Below are 15400 nucleotides of genomic sequence, written 5' to 3'. Positions count from 1 at the left end.
GGTTGGTGAGTGCATAGTTCCAACTGATTTCATAGTCATGAAGATGAAAAAGACAAAAGAACTTCCACTTTTGCTTGGAACTTCATTCCTTAACACAACTGGTGCAAGGATTGACTTTGATACTCAAAGAGTGGTGCTTACAAAGGTGGATAAGGACGTTTCTTACCCTGTCAAGCCTCCCTTAGCCGAATTTTGTGGATCAGCTGCTCAAGAGATAGAAGAGCCCAAGGTGCTTGAGATGCATTATGTGGGAAGTGTTGGAGTTTTAGGAGAATCTAAATCCCTTTCAGCTGTGGAGAAAGGAGAACAAGCCCACATCAACTATGGTCATAAGGATGAGAATACACAGCCTTTGATCAGATTAGAAGACATCTTCCTCACATGGTCTCCTACACTTAGTGAGCTAGAGATGCTCAACAGCAAAGGTGAAAGATCTGATTCAAAAGAAAAGAACCTTGAACCTGAATTTTCCTCACAAGACTTTACTCTCACCCCTTGGACATGTGAGGACGGAGCTGTAAAGTACAAGTTGGATTGCAATGGGAAATCAGAGTTATTTTCAGAGCTCAGAACCGGTCTCACAAAGGCACTCATTGACAAGGATTCTGATGGTATTCAAGAGCTGATGCAAAAAGGTCTCAAGCTTGAGTTAAAGGGAAATGGGCCTGATGGTTCTCAAAGGGAGCAGAGCTCAGCTTTCATGCTTCAGATAATTGACATGTTCAAGAGCATTAGTGCTCCTTCTCACCCAACCTAAGAAAGGTTTTACAAAGTCAAACTTAGTGACTTTAAACAAAGTGCTCTTGGGAGACACCCCAAGCTTATCCTTGTATATAGTCTTTTTAATCTTTTCTTTAGTGTTTTTAGAATGTTTTGATGGGTTTGCTAAGTGATCTCAGGTTCTAGAAAGTGTTCTTGCTCAATGGTTTGAAGGAACAAGTGCAGAGAGGAGCTTAAAGGTGGCGGCCTTATGATTCAAAGGAGCAGTGAACCTGAGACCTCGGCCAAGCACCTAAAGATGATCATTACCGAGGTCTCTTGTTTGATCTTCACGGAACCAAGTGCTGTGAGAAGCCTTGGAGAGCCAAAGCCGAGGTGATCTTGAGCTAATACCGAGGTGCCCTTGCCACTTACACAGAAACTTGTCCACCTCGGTATAGAAGCCTCGGCATGGCTAGGAAGAGGGGTCCCTGAACGAGCATGAACAAAGAGGAACGCTTGAGAGACTTGAGTCAGAGCAAAGGTTTCAAAGCACCAGCATTCTCCTCCATGTCCAATGCCTCCATTCCATCATGAACAAGTCTGGTAACTCTCCAAACTCTTTGTACATATGCATCTAGTTCTTAATTTTTCATTTTGCATTTTTCTTGCTTTTGCCTTTCCCTTCTCTCTTATGCTTTTATAACACAGAGGACTGTGTTATTTAAGTGTGGGGGAGGAGTTTAGTGTTTACTAATCATGTTTTCTTTGATCTTATTTTCCACTTTGAGTCTTGAGTCTCATGTAGTTGCATCTAATCAGAAAATTTTCACAAATGTTCATTCTAGATTGCATTCACATTTTTTAGGATCGAGTCTAGTTGCATCATATAGGTTGCATCTTGCAGGGAGTAATGATAGGTTTTCTAGAGAGTACATCACTTTGAGAACTTGAACTGAATATGCTTGTGAATCTTTTTCTGTGCTTGCAAAGTCTGAAACGATCTGAATCTGAGAAGCAAGTTTGAATTGAACTCAACTCTAATTAAGTGAGAACCTTTGAACTTGACTTGAAAATATCTTGTGATGCATTGCTTGAATAGGCTTGTGGATACCGATATACATACTTGAGCTAGAACCATTGTTTTTACCGCCCTTTTTCCTTAGCTCAAGTAGCTGAATCCACATCATGGATCAGTTCCCTCACCTTGAACCCATCCTTCTTTCAAGCCAATGTTTGTGTGTGAATTGAAAGGCCACCTTGGATCAAACTTAGCAGAAAGTGTTAGGTTTAGAGCGACAAGGGCAGGTCTCATTGAGTGCTGTGTTCCAACATCAAGGAACTGAGAGTGTTGGCGAGGAATAAGTGTGGGGGAAACGATTTGTTGGTGAGTGGAAAAAGGTGAGATGAGTGGAAAAGAGAAAGTGGAAATAGCTAGGGGAATAAAAGAAAAGGAAACGAGTCTTGGAGTTTTGAGTTAAAGAAAGTGAGCTCTGGTGTCTTGAAAAGAAAGAGTCTAGCCTCTAAGTAAAAGGAAAAGAAAAGAAGCCAAAGAGCTCAAATGTTTTGAAAAGAAAGAAAAAGAGGCTAGAGGTTGCAAAAGAAAAAGAGCTGTGTAAAGTTTGAACTCCAAGACTTGAGAGTGAAAATGAAAAGTAAGTCCCCTAGTGAAGAGGAGAATGAGTGTGAAAAGTGAGGTTCTTGAGAGAGTGAGCAAGTGAGAAAGCTTTGAGTAGAGTGTGGGGTGTGATGAGTCTTTGCCCTTGTATGCATAGGTTGCTTTTTACCTTTAGCATTCTGCCAAAGTTTGATCATTCATAGAGAGATCCATTTACTGCATTAAACCCGCTTGAACACTGATGAGATCATTTTAATCTCATAGCCTCTCCCTAGCCAAGCCAGCTTGTTTAAACATTGCATCATTTGATTCACTTGATAAAAGCTTAATGAATGTGAAAGAGTTGAGAGAGAGGAGAACTTGTGGAGATTTCTTGTTGAGTTGATATATATCTGAGTATGGCTTTGCATTGCATAATTGAGCATGAACTTGAATTCTCATTGTGATCACTTCTCTCTAAAAGGAAATATGAACTCCCAATGCATTCAACCTCTCTCTCTCATTTGTTCTTTTTGCTTGAGGACAAGCAAAAGATAAGTGTGGGGGAGTTGATATATTCATAAATTGCATCATTTAGTGTACATATTTTTAGTCCAAATCATGTCTTATCTCATGCATTTTAGGTTTTTAGGCATTGTTTTAGGACTTAGGAGATTACATTAGGTCCAAGAGAGTTTTGCATGTTTTGGAGTGTTAAACAGGTGCTTTTGGAGCCAATTTGGAGTGGAGGATGTGATTCAGATGAAGAAATGGAGTTGGAATGATCAAAAATGGTGAAAGGAGCAATTTTGGGTTTCTCGGCAAAATGCTGTACTGAAGGTCGAAGATCCTCGGCCAAAATCCTTCCCGCAGGTAGCTTTCTCGGCCAAAAACACGTGCCGCGGTCAAGTCTCTCGGCCAAAAATCCCGGGTGCAGATACATCTCCGAAATCGCGTCACCGGAAGATCTTGCCGGCCGATTCAACTGTCGGAGTCTTCATAAAAGTTGGGGATAATTGAGTCAACAGTTCATAACAGTTGGAAACAAAGCATTTGGACCACGGAGCCGAAAGATATGGTAATCGGAAGACAGACCTCTCTCGCATCCATTCCGGAGCAACCCGATACTCCTGAATGATCGCCTGTCCGGGGAACCTTCCGGTCCGATTCAGCTGTCGGAGGCTTCATCAAAGTTGGAGACGATTGGATCATGGTTCCATAGCAAGTGGAATAATAGAATTCTGACGCGTGAGCAGAAAGTTGAACTCGTCGGAAGAAACCCCTGTCTCGCTGCCGTCTTGGACCGACCCGATGAGCTCCTAAGAATGCGAAGGACGGCGCACTTCCAGGCCGATTAGGTTTCCGAGGCCTTCATAAGAATCAGAGATATTTGAGTCCTCTTTTTATAACGTGCAAGAGCATTCAATTCGGAGCTATGAGCAGGAAAATACGGTCTCCGGAATGGACACATGTCTAGACGCCTCTCTCTGATCCTGTAAATGCACTGCGAAGATGAGCCCTCCAGGAAGCCTTCCACTTCCCAAGCGCCGATAGTTTCTTTACCAAAGATTGAGTTGAATGAGTTATCTTTCTTATGGAACTGGTTTTAGGTCATTTGGAGTTATGAGCTGAAAGTTACACTGAACAGAAGAGAAGCTGGTCAATTCGGGTTTTAAGAGATGCGACTGTAAGCTAAGTGTTGTGTCCTACCTCGGCGTGAATACCTCGGCATGTATGCCGAGGAGGCATGTTTACGAAGCCTTGGGACTATACCTCGAGGTAGGACTTCGGTCTTTCAACACCAAGGCTCCCTTGATCACCAAAATGATCCCAAAACGACTAAGTGTTGAAGCAGACCTTGGTGTGAACCCTTCAGCATGTTATGCCGAGGTCCTATGTTTCACAAACCTCGGGTACCAAGCCCCTCGGCATGTTATGCCAAGGTCCTTATCTCTCCAACCCAGATCACAAACAAATCCTCTTCACGTTTCAAAGCTTTAACCGGATCAAAGGCCAAGTCTCATGCATGTTCTTCAAGTGTTCATCAAAGTTTCAACCCAGCACATGACCCCCTGGTGTATGGCCCTCGGTGTGAGACTTCTTCAGATGGCGAGGGGTGGCTCCAGCAACCCAGAAATGGCGGGTCAGTACCCAGTTTATCCTGGGCTGACCCGGCCCACACTCTTTTATATAAATAGTTTTTAGAGATTAAAACCCTAGTTATGCTTTACCTTATCTTCTAATCTGTTCTCTTTTTGTTTTCTCTCTGCTTCTTAGTGTAAAAACGGGTTTGATCAAGAGATATCTAGCAGGTTTAATCATCTTAAAGCTGTTTCTTATCATCTAATCATCTCATCTCTGCATCTAATCATGATTAACACCACCTCTTGCAAAGGAAATGGTGTGTTAATCATGATTAGTGAGTAGTTATCTTTTAAGCTTCTAGGTGTGTAGATTAGGGTGCTTAGATGATCGGTTTATGATGTTTAGGTTCTAGATTCTCATCTCCTTTCCTTAGTTAGCTGCTCTTAATGCTAGATCTTTGCACATCACTCTGATCTAGACCTTAGTCATTTCTCCACCCACAAAGTGTTTGATGAAATGTCTGAATGAGCTAAGCTAAGGGTTTATGCCTTTTTCATCATGGGAATGATTTGTTAAATGCATGAATGACATATTAAAACTGTTTCTTAATGCTCACTGATTCATATTTCACAAATGATGATTTGGTTTGAAAGTGGATTAGTGTAAAGATTAATGCCTTCATGAGAGGATTAGTCTAGATTTGAGTTCTAAGTTAATTGGTTTTGAGATCATGTGATTGCTTGTTGCTGCTTTCTGTGTAAGATTCGGTCTCTTTGAAATAGAAACCGTTTGGTCATTATTAGACTTGATACTTTATGCTTGTTGATTGCTTGATCTTGCTTAAGGTGAATTAATCTTGATTAAGTGATTTACAAAGAGATTATTGTCATGGGAATGAATTAATCTGCTTTTGAAGTCTAGACTAAAGAGTAACTTGCATTGCATTATTGTTCTTAGCATCATGAATAAATCTCTAAAGCACCCTAATCAATGATCACATCTAGAGGTTTAGCTCTTATCATTTGTTTAATCATCATCATCTTGTTTAGCTAGCTTTGTTTACTTCCTTATCATTGCTTGTTTGTTTCTTGTTTATATTTTCACTTGTTACTTGTCACCAAACCTGTCTTTGATTAGCTTGACTTAAGAACTTATCTTATAAACTAGTGCCTAACTACCACACATATGGATTGACACCCCTTATACTACTTTGACAAGGGGATTGATAACCCTTCTAAGAGCTTGAAAACTCTTACTTATGAATTGGCGCCGTTGCCATATTGTGTGGGGCTAGTTAGCATTAGTTTCTGATATAGTTTTTGAGATCAAGTTTAGTTTGTTTTACTGATTCCCTTTCAAGTTCTGTCTTTGTTTTCAGGTGTATGATCACAAGAGGTCAACTTAGAAGACAAAGAGAAAGAGCTGCTCATTTGGAGAGATTGGGAATGGATCAGCACGCTGGGATTGAGCACCAGGCTCAAGAAGCTGCTCACGGTCAAGGAGTTGGTATTGGAGCTAATGGGAACATAAATCAGGTTCCACACGGTCAGGTCCATCAGGGACCAGCTCAGGGTAATCAGAACCAAGACCGGCCTCGGGTTCATCAACAAGAACCCTTCCCAAACCCACCCTGGCGTCAAGAACGTCCACTGGTCTATGTAGGAGACAATGACCGAGCCAATACACACCAATACAGAGCTGGCATTCAAGCTCCTCCAGTTCAGAACACGAATTTTGAAGTGAAAGCCTCTATGCTCAACATGGTGCAGAACTCTAAGTTCTATGGGCTGCCAAATGAGGATCCTTTGGAGCATTTGGATCACTTTGATAGAGTTTGTGATCTCACAAAGATCAGTGGTGTCTCTGAAGACAGTTTCAAGCTCAGGTTGTTCCCATTCAGTTTAGGAGACAAGGCACACCAATGGGAGAAGAACCTACCTAGCGGTTCAATACAGACTTGGGAACAATGCAAGTTAGCATTTTTGTCTAAGTTCTTCTCCACTGCTAGAACCGCCAGGCTAAGGACCAAGATTTCAAGCTTCACTCAGCATTCTAATGAGACCTTTGGAGAAGCTTGGGACAGGTTTAGGAGCTATACAACTCAATGCCCACATCATGGCTTTTCAGAAGCCTCTCTCCTTAGCACTTTGTATAGAGGAGTAGTTCCCAAGATCAGAACTCAGCTGGACACAGCATCAAATGGGAATTTCTTGGCAAAAGAAATCACTGCAGCTATGGAACTTGTTGAGAACCTAGCCATGAGCCAAGACACTTATGGGGAAGACTATGACCGGTGCTATAGAGGAGAAGGTTCTAGTAAACAACAAGAGCTGGAAAAGACCCTAGAGGAGTTGAAAGTTAAGTTTGCAAAGCTGGTAAAGGTCACTCAGCAACCTATACACTATGTAGCTGAAGAGAGGAGTTGTTTTACTAATGTCAATGAACCTGGTATTGCTCAAGAGGAGTTACACTTCATTGGGAACCAGAATAAGTTTCAAGGGTACCCTCCTCAAGGCTTTGTTCAAAATAATCAGTACCAAGGTCAACAATCTTATCAGCCACAAGCGGTTCAGGCACAAGGGAACAGCTTCACAAACCAAGTCAGTTTTCAGCAACCAAGGTCTCCACCTCTTGGATTCGGTCAGCCACAGTTTCAGCAGGGTTCTATGCCACAGCAAGGTCCTGATATCGGTATTGTTCTCCAACAGATCTTACAAGGACAACAAAAGCTAGATTCCAAGTGTATTGACCTGACTTCTAAGATGGAGACATTAAGCTCTGAACTTATGACTCTTAGAAAGAACAAAGGCATCTGCACTTCAGAAACTCAGGTCCCTCTTGCTGGTAAAGCTGTTCAAAACCCCAAAGATTATTGCAATGCCATCTACTCAAGTGATGATCACTCAGCTGCTGGTCAAGAGATTGAATACCTTCTTTATGGTCAAGTCTCTGATGGGTCCAGTCCTAATAAAGAGGAAGAGGACGCCATTATAGAGGACTTTATGAGCTTGTTACCTGATCTCAATGAGGACATTGCAAAAGAAGGTGGAGGGGCGGCCTGTTCAGTTTGTTATTTGCAGCATTGGAATGATTTTGTTGAGCAATGGAACAATTCAAGGGATGCTGAAGCAAGGGACCAGCTTGTTGCTCAAGTACAGTCAAGGGATGATGTCTCCAGCCTAGATTCACCAAAGATGAAGCCTACATCACTCCCAAAGCTGGGTAATCCAGGGAAATTTACAATCTCTTGTACTCTTGGGAAGTTCAGAGTTGAGAATGCCTTGTGTGATTCAGGCTCAAGTGTAAATCTGATGTCTCTTAGTATGATGGAGAGACTTGGGATCAAGAACTTAAAGGAATATCCTTCTTCCATCACTTTTGGCGATTCTTACTCAAAGAAACCTCATGGGCTGATAGAGAACTATCCTTTGAAGGTTGGTGAGTGCATAGTTCCAACTGATTTCATAGTCATGAAGATGAAAAAGACAAAGGAACTTCCACTTTTGCTTGGAACTTCATTCCTTAACACAACTGGTGCAAGGATTGACTTTGATACTCAAAGAGTGGTGCTTACAAAGGTGGATAAGGACGTTTCTTACCCTGTCAAGCCTCCCTTAGCCGAATTTTGTGGATCAGCTGCTCAAGAGATAGAAGAGCCCAAGGTGCTTGAGATGCATTATGTGGGAAGTGTTGGAGTTTTAGGAGAATCTAAATCCCTTTCAGCTGTGGAGAAAGGAGAACAAGCCCACATCAACTATGGTCATAAGGATGAGAATACACAGCCTTTGATCAGATTAGAAGACATCTTCCTCACATGGTCTCCTACACTTAGTGAGCTAGAGATGCTCAACAGCAAAGGTGAAAGATCTGATTCAAAAGAAAAGAACCTTGAACCTGAATTTTCCTCACAAGACTTTACTCTCACCCCTTGGACATGTGAGGACGGAGCTGTAAAGTACAAGTTGGATTGCAATGGGAAATCAGAGTTATTTGCAGAGCTCAGAACCGGTCTCACAAAGGCACTCATTGACAAGGATTCTGATGGTATTCAAGAGCTGATGCAAAAAGGTCTCAAGCTTGAGTTAAAGGGAAATGGGCCTGATGGTTCTCAAAGGGAGCAGAGCTCAGCTTTCATGCTTCAGATAATTGACATGTTCAAGAGCATTAGTGCTCCTTCTCACCCAACCTAAGAAAGGTTTTACAAAGTCAAACTTAGTGACTTTAAACAAAGTGCTCTTGGGAGACACCCCAAGCTTATCCTTGTATATAGTCTTTTTAATCTTTTCTTTAGTGTTTTTAGAATGTTTTGATGGGTTTGCTAAGTGATCTCAGGTTCTAGAAAGTGTTCTTGCTCAATGGTTTGAAGGAACAAGTGCAGAGAGGAGCAAAGTGTTCTTGCTCAATGGTCTTTACAGGTCTTAGGTACGTTTGGAGCTTAACTGGAGATTTTGGAGCACTTTGGATCTAAATCAGGATCAAATTCGCGAAGGACAAATCATGTGCATTGGTGACGCTCGACACCATGGAGAGTGACGCTCGACACTTGTAAAAGAAATAAGTAAAACGCGATTTTGTTTCCTGTTTGAAGAAGGAGTTGGGCCCAAAAGTTTCCAAAGAAGCCCAAGACGTGTTTTAGAGATATAAATAGGGTTTTTAGTCTTTTTTGAACCTGACCTTTGATTTTCGAGCAAGACACCTTCTTACTTTTTCGGCTTTTGCTATTTTGAGAGCTTGGGGAGACAAGTCTGAACTCTGTTCGTTTATAGAGAAAATTTTGAACCCCTTTATTTATTTTATTCATCTTCTTATTGCAATCTATTCAATCATGTTTATTGTTTCAGTATCCATGTTTGAGTAGTTAGCTTGTTAGGTTTAGGGTTCTCATTAAGGTTTTTTCTGGATGTTTAATTAATTTATTTAGTTAAAGTTCATAATCTAATTAGTTCTTCACCATAGGTTGTTCTTAAAGCTAATTATGGACTGATCACCTAGAACTTAGATCTTAAGTTGCTTAATTGACACAGAAGTGTAATTGAATAACTGGAAAGAATCTAGGGTGAGCAAAGTAGCTATTCGCAAAGGAATTTGGTTTAGATGCTTTGTGAACATATCGAACTTGTGCATTAAAGCTGGTTTAAATCTGTAGGATTTGCAAAGGAATTTGGAATTCTAGGATTTTAACTTAGATGATTCTCACAACGGAAGTTGGTTAATTATAATTCTATGTTTCGAGTTCAAGAACCATGCTTAAACCTGAACCCTGATAAATCGACTGATCTGCATTCATTGATTTCCTGAGAAACGTCCTAAGCCTAATCTTCATCCATCTGAATCTTACAAACGTTTTCACTGCTGTTTAGTTTATTTCTGCTGCATCGTTATTTATTTCCAAAATTTCTGCTTAGCGTAATTTGATCTCTATAAGGTTTATTGAGTGATCCCTTGTCTCTGTGGTTCGATCCCTACATACTACAACTGCACATCTGTGCTCTTGCAGAGTAGCTTAGGGATTAAACTTTGAGCAGATCAAGTTTTGGCCCCGTTGCCGGGGACTTGATTTCGCCATTAAACCTAGTTTTTGAGTTTCGACTAAGATTTTCTTAGTGTCGAGCGACACCACTAGTAGTGTCGAGCGACACCACTAGTGGTGTCGTACGACACCTTTAGTTTTTATAACCTAATTTACTTATTTCGTTTTCTCTCTTTGTCTTTTGTGCTTCAGGTTTATGCATACTCGTGGAACCAGAAGCAACAAAGACATCCCGCTAGTGAACTTGAGCAACGAGGAGCTAGCAGAGTTAGAGCGAACGAACAGAAAGGCAAAGCAACCGGCAGAGATGGAGAACGCAAACGGACTTGTGCGTGATGATGCTGGTATCTGGAGAGACCAAGATGGTCATGTGTGCAATGAGAGAGGCCAAAGACTTGATGGAGATGGTAACATCATTCCACCAGCACCTTTACAGGTGAATGTTGTTAACCAAAACCCACCACCTGCACCGCATAGTAATGCTGTGATCATTCCAAATCAGAGGAATTCTCCAGAAGAACAGAACGTGAGGGAACCTGCACCTGCTGCTGGTCGTGGAAGAACGATTGGAGATTACAACAGGCCTGAGCATTTCTATGCAAATCGATCTGTGATTCGCGCTCCTGCGTTTCAAAGGAACGATTTTGAGTTGAAGCCTGTGTACTACACTCTTGTGGGACAGCATTCTTTTCATGGTCACTCTCATGAACACCCTATGGATCACATCGAGAGGTTTGAGGACTTGGTCACCAGCATCAACTACAATGGAGTGTCCAATGATTTCCTCCTCTGCAAGTTGTTTCCTTATTTTCTTGCTGGAGAAGCAGCTAACTGGTTGAAGCAGTTGGAGCCAGGATCACTCACTACTTGGGAAGAAACCAGGAACGCCTTCTTGCACAACTTCTTCGATGATGCTAGGTCTGAGGAATTGAGAACAAAAATCTCGACATTCTCTCAAGAACCAACTGAGGCGTTCAAGGCTTCTTGGGTGAGATTTAAATCATACCTGCGAGACTGCCCCCATCATGGCTTCAGCGATATGCAGCTGTTGGGTATCTTCTTCAGAGGTATTGATTGGAGGTCTCAGATGGCTCTTGATGCAGCAAGCAATGGAAACTTCAACACTAGATACCTTGACGAAGCTGTTGTGCTCATCGAAAACTTGGCATCTAGCAATAGTACCAAGAAGAATGCTGATTATGAGCGAAAGAAGCTGGCTGGGAACGTGGATGGATCGCAGATTGCTGAGGTGAAGGCTAAGCTTGACTCCGTGCATAGCCTTCTAGTGGGTAAGAAGTCTGTCAGATTCGCACAGGAAGTGGAGAGTTTCGAACCTGAGGATGAAGCTGAGGAGGAAGATATCAACTTTGTCTGTGGATCAGGGTTTCAGGGTCAAAGGTTTGGTAATCAGCAAGGTAACAGAAGCTACAGTGGAAACAATCAGAGGAGCACCTTCAACAGCAGTCAAAACTTATCTGGTTACACGCCTAAGCCTCAATACCAGAAGCCTTATTCCAACAACAGTTTTTCCAGAAACTACAGCACTTCTTCAGCTCAACCTCAAACTCCTGACAATGAGATGAAGTCTATACTGGAACAAATTCTGGAAGGTCAGCAGAAGCTCACCGTGGACTTCAATGAAAAGATGAATGCTCTCTACCTTGATCTGAATGGGAAAATCGAGGCTTTGAACACCCATATCAAGCAGCTTGATACGCAGGTTGCTCAAACAGCAGGGTCTGTGAAACGACAAGAAGGTTTTCTTCTTGGGAAGACTGACACCAATCTGAGGCATCACTGCAGTGGCATCACGTTGAGGAGTTGTAAAAATTTGAGTTATGAGCCCAAAAAGACGCCACCTGCAGCTGAGGTCGTGGATTTGGAAGATCCTGAAGAAGTTTCTATAGTTGCAGAGCCGGTGTCGAGCGACACCACAACCAGTGTCGCTCGTCACCAATTGCAGAGCAAAGCTGATATTGCTCCAAGTCCAAAATCTGCTGAGGAGAAGGTCTACAAACCTAAGGTTCCTTATCCAAGGAGCCCTAGGAAGTCCAAGCAAGAGCTAGATGATGCACGGTGCAAAGCTTTGATGGAAAAGCTTGTGATTGAGATACCTTTGGTTGATACTGTGAAAATCACACATGTTATCAGGCGTTATGTGAAGCGAATGGTGATCAACAATCACAGCCATGAACAAGGGGTGATGATGATTTCTGATCAAGTCAGTGCTGTAATTCAGAACCAAATTCCGGAGAAACTGTATGATCCAGGAAGCTTTGTCTTGGATTGCTCCATCTTCACGGAGAGATTCAAAAGATCGCTGTGTGATTTGGGTTCAAGTGTCAATCTCATGCCATATTCAGTCGCTGTCAATCTTGACATGACTGACTTCAAGCCAACAAGGATATCTCTTATCCTGGCTGATCGATCGACAAGGATACCTGAAAGAGTATTGGAAGATGTTCCAATCGAGATTGGAGACTGCATGATACCGACTGACTTTGTGGTTCTGGAGTATGGAGAGGAGCCTAAGGATCCTCTTATCCTTATGAGACCTTTTCTAGCTACAGCAAGTGCTATCATCGATGTCAGGAAAGGCAGGATCGCTCTGAATGTAGATCTGGTGATGAACTTTGATATGGAAAAGCTGATGAAGAAGCCTACAATTGATGGTCAAAGCTTCTATGTGGACACACTCACAGAATTTGCAGAGGAGATCCTCCATGAGATGCGACCCACAGATCCACTGGAGAAAGCTTTGACCGCATCTACAACTGAAGCTGAGCACTTGGACAAAATTTCAGCATCTTACTTGAAGATGTTGGATTCCAGCGAGCATGTCATGCAGTTGGCAGTGCAGATAGATCAACTTGTGCCTCCTGCAAAGGCTAAGCAATTCTCCGACTGGAGTGAAGAGAAGGCACCCAAGATCGAGCTCAAACAACTCCATGCAGGACTAAAGTATGCATTTTTAGGATCTAATTCCACTTATCCAGTCATTATCAATTTTTCTTTGAACAACGCCGAGGTTACCTTACTGCTGAGCAAGTTGCGCAAGTATCGCTAGGCTCTTGGCTATTCTCTTGATGATATTTCAGGTATCTCACCAGATCTGTGCATGCATTGAATTCACCTGGAGGATGAGTCAAAGTCATCGATCGAACACCAGCGCAGGTTAAACCCTAATTTGAAAGAAGTGGTCAAGAAGGAGATCATGAAGCTGTTGGAAGCTGGGATCATCTATCCAATTTCAGATAGTGATTGGGTCAGTCATGTGCACGTGGTTCCTAAGAAAGGAGGAGTTACAGTTGTGAAGAATGACAAAGATGAGCTGATCCCAACGCGCACAGTGACTGGACACAGGATGTGTGTCGATTACAGGAAGCTGAGTGCAGCAACCAGGAAAGATCACTTTCCATTGCCCTTCATTGATCAGATGCTGGAGAAACTTGCAAACAATCCCTATTACTGCTTCCTTGATGGTTACTCAGGGTTTTTACAGATTCCTATCCATCCAGATGATCAAGAGAAGACAACTTTTACATGTCTATATGGCACTTTTGCTTATCGCAGAATGCCTTTTGGACATTGTAATGCTCCTGCAACTTTCCAGAGGTGTATGATAGTTATCTTCACTTACATGATTGAGGATTTCATGGAGGTCTTTATGGATGATTTCTCAGTTTATGGATCATCTTTTAAAGACTGTCTGGATAATCTCTACAAGGTATTGGCTCGGTGTGAAGAGAAACACTTGGTCCTTAACTGGGAAAAGTGTCATTTTATGGTTAGAGATGGGATTGTTCTTGGACACAAAGTTTCTGAAGCTGGTATCGAAGTGGATCGTGCGAAGATTGACGTCATGATGAGTTTACAACCACCTGATTCTGCAAAAGCGATTAGAAGCTTTTTGGGTCATGTAGGGTTTTATTGTCGATTTATCAAGGACTTCATCAAGATTGCACGTCCTCTTACTGATCTGCTATGCAAGGATGTCAAGTTTGAGCTTACAGATGAATGCCTTGCCGCGTTTGAACAGATCAAACAAGCTCTGATAAGTGCCCCTATTGTGCAGCTCCCTGACTAGAATTTGCCTTTTGAGATGATGTGTGATGCCAGTGATTTTTCTGTTGGTGCTGTTCTTGGACAGAAGAAGGACAAGAAGCTTTATGCAGTCTACTATGCCAGTCGAACTCTGGATGATGCTTAAAGAAACTATGCTACTACTGAGAAGGAGCTGTTGGCTGTGGTCTTTGCTTTTGAGAAATTTCGATCCTACCTTGTGGGATCGAAGGTTATTGTGCACACATATCATTCTGCACTCAAATACTTGATGCAGAAGAAGGATGCAAAGCCAAGGTTACTGCGATGGGTTTTACTTCTTCAGGAGTTCGATATTGAGGTCAGAGACAAGAAAGGTGTTGAGAATGGTGTTGCAGACCATCTCTCACGCATCAGGGTTGAAGAGAATGTACCCATAGATGATTTTTCTTCCAGAAGAGAATGTATATTATGTGGAAACTGGGTTTCAGAGCAGATTTGACGAAGAATTGTAGGCTTTTCGAATTGAAGAAACGTTAGTGTCGAGCGAAACCACCAGTAGTGTCGCGCGACACCTTGCGCAGCAGAACACAGAGACTTCTAAAATTCGAAGCCGATTTCCTGAGATCAGTTCAGCTGCTGTATCTGCCACCCGACGTCCTTGGTATGCTGATATTGCCAATTATCTCGCTGCAGAGGCTGAACCTGAGAACTTTAAGGGCTATGCGAAGAAAAAAATCCTGAGAGAGCTGAGGAGATATCACTGGGATGAGCCATATCTGTACAAGCACTGTTCTGATGGGATTTACAGAAGATGTATCGCAGAGTCAGAAGTTCCAGAGGTGCTGTTTCATTGTCATGGATCTGAATACGCTGGACACTTTGCAACCTTCAAAACAGTGTCTAAGATTCTTCAAGAAGGCTTTTGGTCGCCTACAATGTTTCGCGACGCGCATGCCTTTATCTCGCAGTGTGATGCGTGTCAGAGGAGAGAGAAGATCAGCAAGCGACATGAGATGCCACAGAATTTCATCCTTGAGGTTGAAGTATTCGATTGTTGGGGTATCGATTTCATGGGTCATTTTCCCTCTTCTTATGGGAATAAGTACATCCTGGTTGCTGTTGATTATGTTTCTAAGTGGGTCGAAGCCATTGCCAGCCCAACCAACGTTTCTTCAGTGGTTCTTAAGATGTTCAAGACCATCATCTTCCCTCGATTTGGAGTGCATCGAATTGTTATAAGTGATGGTGGTTCTCACTTTATTAACAAGGTTTTCGAAAAACTCCTAAGGAAACATGGAGTTTATCATCGAGTTGCAACTCCTTATCACCCTCAGACGAGTGGACAGGTTGAAGTCTCGAATCGACAGATCAAGGAGATCTTGGAGAAGACAGTGGGTAAAACTCGGAAGGACTGGGCTGCGAAGTTGGACGATGCACTCTGGGCG

At 42.4% G+C, this 15400-nt stretch overlaps 1 protein-coding gene and 1 non-coding gene across 2 annotated transcripts; one reads left to right on the top strand and one right to left on the bottom strand.

Annotated features, from left to right (window-relative positions):
- Positions 1-6396: 6396 nt before the first annotated feature.
- On the bottom strand, positions 6397-6503 carry LOC112090013. The gene has a single exon (XR_002901372.1). It is a non-coding gene; the product is annotated as a small nucleolar RNA R71 (small nucleolar RNA).
- Positions 6504-10950: 4447 nt separating this feature from the next.
- Positions 10951-12978, top strand: LOC112089667. Its single transcript, XM_024160414.1, has one exon. It carries the CDS (start codon positions 10951-10953, stop codon positions 12976-12978), a length of 2028 nt encoding a protein of 675 aa, XP_024016182.1.
- The last annotated feature ends 2422 nt before the right edge of the window (positions 12979-15400 follow it).

Source organism: Eutrema salsugineum, unplaced genomic scaffold (genome assembly GCF_000478725.1).
Source record: "Eutrema salsugineum unplaced genomic scaffold, Eutsalg1_0 scaffold_11, whole genome shotgun sequence".
Lineage (NCBI taxonomy): Eukaryota > Viridiplantae > Streptophyta > Magnoliopsida > Brassicales > Brassicaceae > Eutrema > Eutrema salsugineum.
Note: the sequence above shows the minus strand (reverse complement) of the source record. Positions and strands in the feature narration are given on the sequence as shown.